The sequence below is a fragment of the Pseudophryne corroboree genome, chromosome 6 (genome assembly GCF_028390025.1).
Source record: "Pseudophryne corroboree isolate aPseCor3 chromosome 6, aPseCor3.hap2, whole genome shotgun sequence".
Taxonomy (NCBI): domain Eukaryota; kingdom Metazoa; phylum Chordata; class Amphibia; order Anura; family Myobatrachidae; genus Pseudophryne; species Pseudophryne corroboree.
Window position 1 is genome coordinate 719,685,844 of NC_086449.1, and position 14,062 is coordinate 719,699,905.

Genomic DNA, 14,062 nt, shown 5'->3' on the forward strand with positions numbered 1-14,062 from the left:
GCTCATCCTCAACAGCCTGAACCCATGGTTCAATAGCTTTTGCAGCCCAATAGGCTGCCAAAGTGGGTCTATGTATAGCACCGGTAAGAGTGTAGATAGACTTCAGGCATCCCTCCACACGCTTATCCGTCGGTTCCTTCAGTGAAGTGACAGTGGTGACAGGCAGAGTAGAAGACACCACTAGACGGGCGACATGAGAGTCCACCGGCGGTGGAGTTTCCCACTTGTTACTCAACTCCGCAGGGATAGGAAAACGAGCCAACATCCTTTTAGACAGGGACAATTTCTTTCCTGGAGAAGACCAGGATTCCTGACGTATGTCAATTAAATGGTCAAAATGTGGCAAGACTAATTTAGTAACCTTCTGATGTTTGAACTTATCAGGTTTCAGGAGGGTCAATCTCATCATCAATCTGAAGAAACAGCTTGATAGCCTCCACTAGGTCAGGAACATCAACCTGTGTTTTAGAATCTTCATCAGAAGCAGCAGTATTAGCATCTGATGGATCAGTATATTCCCCATCCGACTCGGAAGAATCATCCGAAATATTAGCGGATTGTAATGAAGAAATGGCCCGCTTAGATGACCCTTTGGTCCCAGTAGGGCGAGGGTGAGGTTTTTGTTTAACCAAGGACTGACTTAATTGCTGTAATTGGGTTGACAGAGTATCCGCCCATGGCGGATTAACTACAGGGACAATATGTGGCTGTAATGGCACAGGAGGTCCCACAGGGGGCGCAAGTCGGGTTACAAGCGTAGTCAGCATATTTGAAAAAGCAGCCCAAGGTGGGTCTTGATTAGCCACAGGTGCTGCAGACTGACCGGCAGCTGAAACCTTTTCATCAGTCAAATCCGTGGCGCCAGCACTGCATGATGCAGGAGCGCCTGCGGATTTCCCGCCCTGTGTAGCCTTAGGGCGCAACAGTACAATATAGCCAGACAAAAACAATACCTGCAAAAAAAAAAAAAAAAAATCCCTGTATTATGCGACAGTAAATGTAAAGCACAAACAGAGGATTTAAGCGGTGTGAGGTGACTGAAGCACACAGTGACAAATACAAAGCAGTATATCCTGTGGAACACTATATGGTATGAGACCCTGACACACTTAGACCCCCAGGGTACAGAATATAGTGATAGCAATATGTGTGATACACAGAATAGAATCCACACAGCAGCTATATGCACACTCAGTCACAGGTACAATGTAGAAATTATTACATATAACCAATAAAACTGCACTGGACTAGTAATACTACATATAGCTATGTATGTATACAGATATAACAATGCACAGTAACCGCTGGATGTATATCACAGAATACTTGTACTAAATTTTCATATAGTAGTGCACTTGTTTTTAATTAACGCTGTCTAAACGACATGTAGAATACGTAAGTGTCCTGTAAATGCACAGCGCTGATGAGGCAGGCGGCTTTACAGGGGAGACAGTGCCCAGCAGTCCCAGGATCAGCGCAGCTATGTGAAATGGCACCCAAACGCTGACAGGGAGTGAGGGAGAGAGAGAAATGCAGCTCCAGGGTGGGAACACCTGCTGTAGATGGCGCCTAGAGAAGGGGGAGGGGCTACAGATCAGCGTCTTATCCCCTCTGCTGGACTTCAACACCGGGTACTATGGAGCCTATAACAAACAGATTTTTGTAAATCCAACCTATGCTCTTTGCCCTGGTGGATATAGTGGGGTCCCTGTACGGCCACAGTGTCCACGCCAGCAGCGCGGTCCGTCTCCTGGGACTGCGACCGGATTGCGATTTACCGGCGGGTCCCACCTGGGGGACCCTCTTCCTCTTACCTCCTCCCTGAAGTGCAGCCACGCGATCCAGGAGAGCAGCAGCGGTGATGTGTGCCTGATGACCGAAGCGCCTCCGCTGTAAGTACCCGGAAACCAGGCCGCGGGAGTATACAGCGCCGCTGAGGGAGGTGATGGAGCCGCAGCACAGAATGTCAACATGATATACACTGCAACTAATGCTTGTGCTGCAGCCCTTGAAGTAATCTAGAAAAGCTCTTTTCAGGGCTGCCTAGCACAGCCCCCCCTGTTAGTGACCTGCACTGCAGGCACCAACTTACAAACTGAGCTCCAGTGCCTGGAGGCGGGGCTATACAGGAGGCGGTGCAGTGCATCCTGGGAACAGTCAAAGCTTTAGCCTGTTGGTGCCTCGGATCAAGATCCAACTCTACACCCCAATGTTATTCACTGTGGAATCCCAGTGTACCCCGCTGCAGAAATACAATATACAAATCTGTAGTCCCTGCCATGCCACAGTCTTGCTGTTAGGGCATGCTAAAACTGTGGTAGTTCATACTGGGATGTGTAGTTCCACATAAGCTGGAGTGCCACAGGCTTCCTACCAGTTATATACTGGACAAATGCAAGCCAGAAGCCATGGCCAGCCTCTCCACACCTTAGGAGGCCTGATATATCCCCCCCTAACTCCAATTATGTTCTTTCATTGTGTAGAATTTAGCATTGTCTATTGATTTTATCCCCAAAATGTGACGTGGGAATTAACAACCCCCCCCCCCCCCAAAATCTTCAAGTGCCCTTAAAATTAATGTGTCTAATCCATAGTAAAATACATAGTAAACATCATCTTTTACAGAATGTAATCTTTACTCAAGGAAAGAAAACTGAAGAACTTTGACCACCTTATTAGGCAACAAAACACTCACTAGGTGCATAAAAAAAAAAAGTTTACACAAAGCTTGAGGAAATGGTGGGAAGGGGGAGGGGGGGTTTAACACTTATTGGGAAGGATTTAGGATGCAAATGGAATATTTCAACTCCACGTGTGATAAATTCCTGAGAAAGTCTATTTAATTCAGCACAGCAGTTCCATAAATACAATTGTGTCCGTACTGCTTTTGCATGCCTGTCAAACTCTCATCAATAGGTCCATGACAGAGCGATGGTGCCGGGCCCATAAGGCAGAGTATGTGACAGAACAACATAACATACATAAATCATCACATGAAAGTGCTTGAAACGTCACCTATGTCATTTCATCAATGAGAACACACATGGCGGCATCCTTATCTGCGGTGGGCTCTTGTACAGAGGCAGCTTCCTCCGGAGGAATGTCCTGCTGGTCTAAACTGGCATCCTGCATCTCCATAGGTTCAGTTTTAATGGTGACGCCACCGTCAGTCATAGGTAGGTCATCCGGCAATGAAGCCAGGCAGTTCTGTATCATCTCCACCACTCTCTCAAGGTGTTTCTGAAACCTCTCTGCAGTCTCCAGACGTTGACGTTTCTGCACTTCCATCATCACTCGTAGGGTCTCGCGGGCTTGGTGGGGCCGGTACTCATTAATAAGGTGGTGCATGTGAACGAACAGTAGCTTCAGGTCCTCCAGTTTCTCCTCCCGCCGTATATTGCCAGGGCTTCGTATCAAAATGTCCAGCAGGTCCAAGAAGTTGATGAGGATGGACATGTTAAGTTTCCTCAACTCCTTTTTGTGGTCAAACTGCTGTGGGTGGAGCCGCTCGATGCCCTGGCTCTCCAAGGGGCGGATGATCAGCTCATCACACTGAAACTGGTTTCCGAACATCATGTAGCTGTCCTTAATGGGGGTTGGTGGCTTAAGGACCAGACCCTTGCGGACATTTTCATCTGTATATTCTTTGATGTACTGCAACGGAGGTAGAGGAAGAGCACTCACTTGCTGGGGCTCGCCCATGGTGAAGGGTGAAAGAGAACCTGCAAGATAAGGGATTGTTAAAAGATAAATAAAAATAAAACTGTAGCAAATGATTGGAGATATTACAATATACAGGAACAGAAATAGACAGCTAAGTTCACACTGCAGGCAGCACAGTCACTTTGCTTCAGAGGAACCTCACATGGTCTAGTAAGGCACTAATGACTCTACAGATAAACTACATTGTCATATCAATCTGCATTAAAGGTTTTTCTACTTTAAGTAATTTCTAGTATTTTTTCCCCCTTTCCTATATTATGCTATAGTTGCAGCCAACGTTCTTTTATAGGTGACTAGCTGAATACCCGTGCGTCGCTACGGAATATCAAGTATTTCCGAAGGTATAACTTCACTTTACCAGGAAGTCCGTCAAAATTAATTACACTTACAACAGGACATGCTCCACCCTGTGCTGCCAATCTTTGTCAGGCCGCACCTCCGGACGGACCTTCCCCGGATTGATACTGTCAAAAGGCTGGCGCTGAAGAGAATAATCCGCCTCCTTCTCTGCCCCATCCCACCTCTGATGCTGCACTGCTCAGTGCTGTAAATGCTGGGATGACAGGCTAAGCTCCGTCCGCTGTCTGATAAATATGTAAAGTTTGCAGGGATAGAGCCGTCAGTACCCTTTACACAGAGGATAATAAGAATTTACTCACCGGTAATTCTATTTCTCGTAGTCCGTAGTGGATGCTGGGGACTCCGTAAGGACCATGAGGATTAGCGGCTCCGCAGGAGACTGGGCACAACTATAAAGAAAGCTTTAGACTACTGGTGTGCACTGGCTCCTCCCACTATGGCCCTCCTCCAGACTTCAGTTAGGATACTGTGCCAGGAAGAGCTGACACAATAAGGAAGGATTTTGAATCCCGGGTAAGACTCATACCAGCCACACCAATCACACCGTATAACTCGTGATACAATACCCAGTTAACAGTATGATATCAACTGAGCCTCTCAACAGATGGCTCAACAATAACCCTTTAGTTAAGCAATAACTATATACAAGTATTGCAGACAATCCGCACTTGGGATGGGCACCCAGCATCCACTACGGACTACGAGAAATAGAATTACCGATGAGTAAATTCTTATTTTCTCTAACGTCCTAGTGGATGCTGGGGACTCCGTAAGGACCATGGGGATTATACCAAAGCTCCCAAACGGGCGGGAGAGTGCGGATGACTCTGCAGCACCGAATGGTCCTCCTCAGCCAGGGTGTCAAACTTGTAGAATTTAGCAAACGTGTTTGACCCCGACCAAGTAGCTGCTCGGCAAAGTTGAAGAGCCGAGACCTCTCACGCAGCCGCCCAAGAAGAGCCCACCTTCCTCGTGGAATGGGCTTTCACTGATTTAGGATGCGGCAGTCCAGCCGCAGAATGTGCAAGCTGAATCGTACTACAGATCCAGCGAGCAATAGTCTGCTTTGAAGCAGGTGCACCCAACTTGTTGGGCGCATACAGGATATAGAGCGAGTCAGTCTTTCTGACTCCAGCTGTCCTGGAAACATAGATTTTCAGGGCCCTGACTACGTCCAACAACTTGGAAGCCTCCAAGTCATTTGTAGCCGCAGGCACCACGATAGGTTGGTTTAGATGAAAAGCTGATACCACTTTGGGGAGAAACTGGGGACGAGTCCTCAATTCTGCCCTATCCATATGGAAAATCAGATAAGGGCTTTTACATGACAAAGCCGCCAATTCTGACACACGCCTGGCCGAAGCCAAGGCCAACAACATGACCACTTTCCATGCGAGATATTTTAGTTCCACGGATTTAAGTGGCTCAAACCAATGTGACTTTAGGAAATCCAACACCACGTTGAGATCCCAAGGTGCCACTGGAGGCACAAAAGGGGGCTGAATATGCAGCACTCCCTTAACAAAAGTCTGAACTTCAGGTAGTGAAGCCAGTTCTCTCTGGAAGAAAATCGATAGAGCCGAAATCTGGACCTTAATGGAACCCAATTTAAGGCCCATAGTCACCCCTGACTGTAGGAAGTGCAGGAAACGGCCCAGCTGAAATTCCTCCGTTGGGGCCTTCCTGGCCTCACACCACGCAACATATTTTCGCCATATGCGGTGATAATGGTTTGCGGTTACTTCTTACCTAGCTTTAATCAGCGTAGGAATGACTTCCTCCGGAATGCCCTTTTCCTTCAGGATCCGGTGTTCAACCGCCATGCCGTCAAACGCAGCCGCGGTAAGTCTTGGAACAGACAGGGCCCCTGCTGCAGCAGGTCTTGTCTGAGCGGTAGAGGCCATGGGTCCTCTGACATCATTTCTTGAAGTTCCGGGTACCAAGCTCTTCTTGGCCAATCCGGAACAATGAGTATAGTTCTTACTCCTCTTCTCCTTATTATCCTCAGTACCTTTGGTATGAGAGGAAGAGGGAACACATAAACCGACCGGTACACCCACGGTGTCACTAGAGCGTCCACAGCTATCGCCTGCGGGTCTCTCGACCTGGCGCAATACTTTTCTAGCTTTTTGTTGGACGCCATCATGTCCACCTGTGGCCTTTTCCAACGGTTTACAATCATTTGAAAGACTTCTGGATGAAGTCCCCACTCTCCCGGGTGGAGGTCGTGCCTGCTGAGGAAGTCTGCTTCCCAGTTGTCCACTCCCGGAATGAAAACTGCTAACACGTGATTTTCCGCCCATCGGAGAATCCTTGTGGCTTCTGCCATTGCCGTCCTGCTTCTCGTGCCGCCCTGTCGATTTACATGGGCGACCGCCGTGATGTTGTCTGACTGGATCAGTACCGGCTGGTTTTGAAGCAGGGGTTTTGCTTGACTTAGGGCATTGTAAATGGCCCTCAGTTCCAGAATATTTATGTGCAGGGAAGTCTCCTGACTTGACCATAGTCCTTGGAAGTTTCTTCCCAGTATGACTGCCCCCAGCCTCGAAGGCTGGCATCCGTGGTCACCAGGACCCAGTCCTGTATGCCGAATCTGCGGCCCTCTTGAAGATGAGCACTCTGCAGCCACCACAGCAGAGACACCCTTGTCCTTGGAGACAGGGTTATCAGCCGATGCATCTGAAGATGCGATCCGGACCACTTGTCCAACAGGTCCCACTGAAAGGTTCTTGCATGAAACCTGCCGAATGGAATCCATCTTTCCCAGGATCCGCGTGCAGTGATGCACCGACACCTGTTTTGGTTTTAGGAGGCCTCTGACTAGAGATGACAGCTCCTTGGCCTTCTCCTCCGGGAGAAACACTTTTTTCTGTTCTGTGTCCAGAACCATCCCCAGGAACAGTAGACGTGTCGTAGGGACCAGCTGTGACTTTGGAATGTTTAGAATCCAGCCGTGCTGTTGTAGCACCTCCCGAGATAGTGCTACCCCAACCAACAACTGCTCTCTGGACCTCGCCTTTATCAGGAGATCGTCCAAGTACGGGATAATTAAAACTCCCTTCTTTCGAAGGAGTATCATCATTTCGGCCATTACCTTGGTAAAGACCCTCGGAGCCGTGGATAGACCGAACGGCAACGTCTGGAATTGGTAATGACAATCCTGTACCACAAATCTGAGGTACTCCTGGTGAGGATGGTAAATGGGGACATGCAGGTAAGCATCCTTGATGTCCAGTGATACCATGTAATCCCCCTCGTCCAGGCTTGCAATAACCGCCCTGAGCGATTCCATCTTGAACTTGAATTTTTTTTATATATGTGTTCAAGGATTTCAAATTTAAAATGGGTCTCACCGAACCGTCCGGTTTCGGTACCACAAACATTGTGGAATAGTAACCCCGTCCTTGTTGAAGTAGGGGTACCTTTACTATCACCTGTTGTCAATACAGCTTGTGAATTGCCTGTAACACTGCCTCCCTGCCTGAGGGAGTGGTTGGCAAGGCAGATTTGAGGAAACGGCGGGGGGGAGACGTCTCGAATTCCAGCTTGTACCCCTGAGATACTATCTGAAAAATCCAGGGATCCACCCGTGAGCGAGCCCACTGATTGCCGAAATATTTGAGACGGGCCCCCACCGTACCTGGCTCCGTCTGTGGAGCCCCAGCGTCATGCTGTGGACTTAGAGGAAGCGGGGGAGGACTTTTGCTCCTGGGAACTGGCTGTATGCTGCAGCTTTTTCCCCCTACCTCTGCCTCTGGGCAGAAAGGACGCGCCTTTAACCCGCTTGCCCCTATTGGGCCGAAAGGACTGTACCCGATAATACGGTGCTTTCTTTGGCTGTGAGGGAACATGGGGTAAAAATGTAGACTTCCCAGCTGTTGCTGTGGAAACGAGGTCCGAGAGACCATTCCCGAACAACTCCTCACCCTTATAAGGCAGAACTTCCATGTGCCTTTTGGAATCTGCATCACCTGTCCACTGCCGAGTCCATAACCCTCTCCTGGCGGAAATGGACATTGCACTAATTTTGGATGCCAGCCGGCAAATATCCCTCTGTGCATCCCTCATGTATAAAAGTGCGTCTTTTATATGCTCTACGGTTAGCAATATAGTGTCCCTGTCTAGGGTATCAATATTTTCTGACAGGGAATCTGACCATGCAGCTGCAGCACTGCACATCCATGCTGAAGCAATAGCTGGTCTCAGTATAACACCTGTGTGTGTATATATAGATTTCAGGATAGCCTCCTGCTTCCTATCAGCAGATTCCTTCAGGGCGGCCGTATACGGAGACGGTAGTGCCACCTTCTTTGACAAGCGTGTGAGTGCTTTATCCACTCTAGGGGATGTTTCCCAACGTGACCTATCCTCTGGCGGGAAAGGGTACACCATTAGCAACCTCTTAGAAATTACCAGCTTCTTATCAGGGGAAGCCCACGCTTCTTCACACACTTCATTTAACTCCTCAGATGGAGGAAAAGCTACTGGTAGTTTTTTCTCTCCAAACATAATACCCTTTTTTGTGGTACCGGGGGTAACATCAGAAATGTGCAACACATTTTTCATTGCCTCAATCATGTAACGTGTGGCCCTACTGGAAGTTACATTGGTCTCATCGTCGTTGACACTGGAGTCAGTATCCGTGTCGACATCTGTGTCTGCCATCTGAGGTAGCGGGCGTTTTAGAGCCCCTGATGGCTTTTGAGACGCCTGGGCAGGCACAGGCTGAGAAGCCGGCTGTCCCACATTTGGTATGTCGTCAAACCTTTTATGCAAGGAGTCGACACTGTCGCGTAATTCCTTCCACAGCACCATCCACTCAGGTGTCGACCCCGCAGGGGGTGACATCACATTTACAGGCATCTGCTCCGCCTCATCAAACATGTCGACACAGCCGTACCGACACACCGCAAACACACACGGAATGCTCTGACAGAGGACAGGACCCCACAAAGCCCTTTGGGGAGACAGAGAGAGAGAGTATGCCAGCACACACCAGAGCGCTATATAACACAGGGATCCCACTATAAATGAGTGTTTTCCCTTATAGCTGCTTTATATATATATATATATATATATATATATCCTGCGCCTACATTTAGTGCCCCCCCTCTCTTTTTTACCCTTCTGTAGCTTGCAGACTGCAGGGGAGAGCCAGGGAGCTTCCTTCCAGCGGAGCTGTGAGGGAAAAATGGCGCCAGTGTGCTGAGGGAGATGGCCCCGCCCCTTTTCCGGCGGACTTCTCCCGCTTTTTCTGGAATACTGGCAGGGGTATTTTTACATCTATATAGCCTCTAGGACTATATATGATGTAGATTTGCCAGCCAAGGTGTCCTATATTGCCCTCAGGGCGCCCCCCCCCAGCGCCCTGCACCCATCAGCGACCGGAGTGTGAGGTGTACATGAGGAGCAATGGCGCACAGCTGCAGTGCTGTGCGCTACCTTGGTGAAGACCGAAGTCCTCTGCCGCCGATTTTCCGGACCTCTTCACGCTTCTGGCTCTGTAAGGGAAACGGCGGCGCGGCTCCGGGAACGAACACCAAGGTCGATCCCTCTGGAGCTAATGGTGTCCAGTAGCCTAAGAAGCCCAAACTACCACCTGTTAGGTAGGTTCGCTTCTTCTCCCCTTAGTCCCTCGCTGCAGTGAGTCTGTTGCCAGCAAATCTCACTGTAAAATAAAAAACCTAAATATACTTTCTTTCTAGGAGCTCAGGAGAGCCCCTAGTGTGCATCCAGCTCAGCCGGGCACAAGAATCTAACTGAAGTCTGGAGGAGGGTCATAGTGGGAGGAGCCAGTGCACACCAGTAGTCTAAAGCTTTCTTTATAGTTGTGCCCAGTCTCCTGCGGAGCCGCTAATCCCCACGGTCCTTACGGAGTCCCCAGCATCCACTAGGACGTTAGAGAAAAGCAGTTGCTGACTATCAAGCTTTCCTTTAATGCATTTAAGTCAAAATATCTATGTCTCCTTTCCTCTCTGAGAGGTTCGGCAATGTTTAGTTCATAGGTTCTCAAACTCGGTCCTCAGGACCCCACACAGCGCATGTTTTGCAGGTCTTCTCACAGAACCACAATTGAAATAATTAACTCCAGCTGTGGACCTTTTAAAATGTGTCTGAGTAATTAATAAAGCTGTGCACCTGCTTGGTTACCTACAAAACATGTACTGTGTGGGGTCCTGAGGACCGAGTTTGAGAACCTGTGGTTTCGTTCATGTGACAGGTTAACCCCATACACACACACACAAATGATATCTCTGTGGAGCACACTTCTTTAACGTATTAGGCAATTATTTGTCTAATGATAATACTTTTTCTGAAATTATATATATATATATATATATATATATATATATATATATATATATATATATATATATATATATAAATAAAGAGAGGATGACTTTACAAATTTAGACACCCATATTTAAAAAAAAAAAGTTTTTATTGTTAAGACAATGTAGTTCAAAATCACATTTGCAATAAAAATGATAATTGTTTCCTTACAAAGTAATATTGATCATTAGGAATACAATTGTTTGTTTAGTTTATACATTAAATAATAAATAAAGATGCTTTCACCAACGCGTTTCGTCTTATAGCGACTTCTTCAGGGGTGTTTCTAAACAACATTATTTTCTCCGATTGAAAATGCTCTCAAAAATTTGAGAAGTTTCCTTCTTAAGAGGTTATATAAAGTGATCTTTTGATCAAACCAATTATTATACTAGATATAAATCTGGATTAAATTTGGAAGATTTGGCATTTAGATAAGGTAATTTCCACAGTATGACAAAATTTAGTCGGATTCCCTAATTAGGACCATCTGATTGCTAGTATTAGTATCCAAAAAGAGGGCTTTTAGCTGTTACCAAGCTCCTTTCAATTCTCCAGCAGCAATCCTATTTCACAGTAGGACAAAATTTAATCGGATTCACCCTAATTAAGACCATCTAATTACTAGTATCAGTATTAGTGTTCAAAAAGAGGGCTTTTAGCTGTTATCAAGCTCCTTTCAATTCTCCAGCAGCAATCCTATATGTCTGCATACATGGGAATCCAAATGTCTGCATACATGGGAATATGAATATATATATATATATATATATATATATATACACACACATATATACATACATATACACACACACACACATAGCAAACCACTGACTCATCACAAAATCTCCTGGAGCATAAGGCTGCATTTCCTTTTCAGTGGCAGTTTTACAGCAGTCCATTATTCAAATAGGGGAGATACACTCAGCAATATTTGATAGTGTTTAGGGGTTGCAGTTGATGTGGCTCCCCTTTTTGATTAAAAGAGTGCTCTGCAACTGCCACTGCAAGGAAGTCCAGGAAAAGAGCATTGTGTCCTCCCCCCTTTGCAACTTGCATTTTTTTATAGCCCCAGCTGGGTGGGCTGTCTTAACTCTCCTCTGTGAGGGGGAAATTATCTCACCCCTTTTAACCCCTTTGTGGGTGGGATTTTGAAAAATCCCTTCTTAGTGGGTGCCTACGTCACAAAAGCAAGACTGGCAATGTAAGCTGTTTGTATAAGGTTTAATCAGTTGGTGGTATGGCCCCAATACATAAACACAAACTCCTAACAAGCTTTAATAGATCCTGTAAGCCTTGCTGTCAGCCGCTGTGATGACTCGGTGACAGTTACTCTCCCCAACTCCATATAATGTGGGGATGACAGGCCTGAAACCATCAGCTACTGGTCAGTAGGGAATATAGGAGGTACTTTCTGGTGTCAGAAGTTACAGATTAAATAACTAGTTACAAAGCATTGTCCCCTGTTGTATATCATGAACCAATAAAGCAATAGCGTAACTGGGACACACAGGATGGTCTTAGATGGTAGAAATGTAATCCAAAGAGACCAGAATGGAAGTTAGGGCACCAAATATAACGCTGCTTGTGGGAGCCCACACTGCCCAGTATCTGGGCCACACCTTCCCAATGTGGTAATAACACACAGACCATTTATGTACAGATCTGGCTGTATACATCTAACTACTGTATCACCTCCAGCAGCTGTAGCTTACATGACACAGAGCACATTCAGGACCAGTATACATCGGCTCTCTGGAACATATAGCTGGCATTGCCCCTGGCGCACTAAGGACAACACGCTTCCCACATACCAACACAAAGTCCACACAGCTATCACCCCCCCGGGCATCAGGGAACCTGAAACCGTACCAGCCGGCTGGGACACATGGACATATGCTGGTCACTAGCCTGAGCTAAGGATTCAATATGGGTATTACTAAGCACAGAGGAGGCACAGATGCCACAGAACCTCTTGGAGGAAAGGATCAATATCACCAGAGGAAAATGACCCCCAGCTTGGCAAGGTAAAGTGCTCTGCATGTACTCATTCACAAAGCAGGCAGTAGTCCCATTACATAACGCAGAGCATGCTGGGACTTGTAGTTTCACAACAGCTATGGAGCTGCACGTTACCCGAGTCACAGTGTAAGTATAGCAATGAATAAACCTTCGCAAATGTCACGGAGAAGTCCTATGAGTGGTGCTCAGAGAAATCACCTGCCGCCATCGCACAGCAAGGCTCTCCCTGACCGTACCTGCAGCCCCTGGCTCCCGGCACAACGCTCAGCCGCACTCACAGCGCAGTCCCGGGAACACAGCTTCCCGGATGTGACGAGTCTCGGGGCACTGTTCCCCCTCCCCGCTCTCTCGTATAGACATCAGACAGCGCATTGATTGGCAGACGCTGGGGAAATAGGAGCGAGCAGCTTCCATGCTTTGCGCTAGGGGGCGCTAGCTGCGTGCTTTTCTGTAGTCAGGGTCCTGTAAGGCTCCTCATGTGTTATAGCTATCCTATTCATTTTGCTCTTTCCAAAACAGTAGTGATAAAAAAAAAACAAGGATTCCCATTCCTATAAATCATAGATATAGCCGGCTAGGCTATCAGATTCATAACTCATCATAGCGTTCCACTCTCGATTGCGCGCCTCTAGTTCCCATTATCAAACCACTTACTCACATACTCTATTACCTTACCCCTTCACTGATTGCACCCTGGGGCTAATTAAGACCTGATCGCTGCTGTGCATTTTCACACAGCAGCGATCAGGTCTGAACTGCGCATGCGTCGATGGCTGTCTTAGCCCTGCGATCGCTTCTGCCTGATTGACAGGCAGAGGCGTTCGCTGGGCAGGAGGGGGTGGGGCCGGTGTCAATTGGCCGCCGTTTAGGGGGTGCAGTCCGAGCAACGCAGGCGTGCCCAGACTGTGCGGTGGTGGGCCTCGGCGGCTGTGTGTGACGTCTCACACAGCCACTGCAACCAGCACAGCGACGAGTAGCTCCCTCTCAGCGCACAGCAGCTGCGCTGACAGGGAGCTCCTGTTCAAGTACAAAAGCATCGCCAGGGTGTGATGCTTTTATACTTGTGCAACGGGGTAGGGCCTGACATGCGGGGCGGACTAGCCGTGTGCTGGGCGTCCCCCCGCGGGATATGGTCGTTAGGTCGACACAGCTTAGGTCGACATGCATTAGGTCGACCACTGAAGGTCGACATGCATTAGGTCTACATGGTCAATAGGTCGACATGTACTAGGTCAACAGGTCAAAAGGTCGACATGAGTTTTTCACTTTTTTTCCCTTTTCATTTTTGGGATTTCATACTTAACGATCCACGTGGACTGCGATTGGAACGGTAACCTTGCCCGAAGCATGGCGAGCGGACACGGTGCACTAATTGGGGTTCCACGTCACTTTACGAAGAAAACAACGCCAAAAACAGTACAAAAAAAACATGTCGACCTTTTGACTTGTCGACCTACTACATGTTGACCTAATAACCATGTCGATCTATTGACCCTGTCGACCTAATGCATGTCGACCTTCCACGGTCGAACTAATGACTGTCGACCTAAGTTGTGTCTATCCAATGACCCATACCCCTCTCCGCATGTCAGTGTGCATGATCGTAGATATGCAAAATTTAGCA

General features: G+C 47.6%; 1 protein-coding gene across 3 annotated transcripts; it reads right to left on the bottom strand.

Annotated features, from left to right (window-relative positions):
- Positions 1–2,617: 2,617 nt before the first annotated feature.
- Positions 2,618–12,809, bottom strand: MED7 (mediator complex subunit 7). 3 transcript variants are annotated; one of them, XM_063928375.1, is made up of 2 exons: positions 12,637–12,809; positions 2,618–3,722 (listed from the first exon to the last, which is right to left on the bottom strand). In XM_063928375.1, the coding sequence occupies exons 1-2, from the start codon at positions 12,644–12,646 to the stop codon at positions 3,016–3,018; spliced, it is 717 nt and encodes a 238-aa protein (XP_063784445.1). In that variant the 5' UTR covers positions 12,647–12,809; the 3' UTR covers positions 2,618–3,015. The 3 variants fall into 3 exon arrangements, with proteins under 3 accessions (XP_063784445.1, XP_063784446.1, XP_063784447.1); XM_063928376.1 differs by having other exon boundaries at positions 12,675–12,808; XM_063928377.1 differs by having other exon boundaries at positions 12,587–12,647.
- Between the last annotated feature and the right edge of the window lie 1,253 nt (positions 12,810–14,062).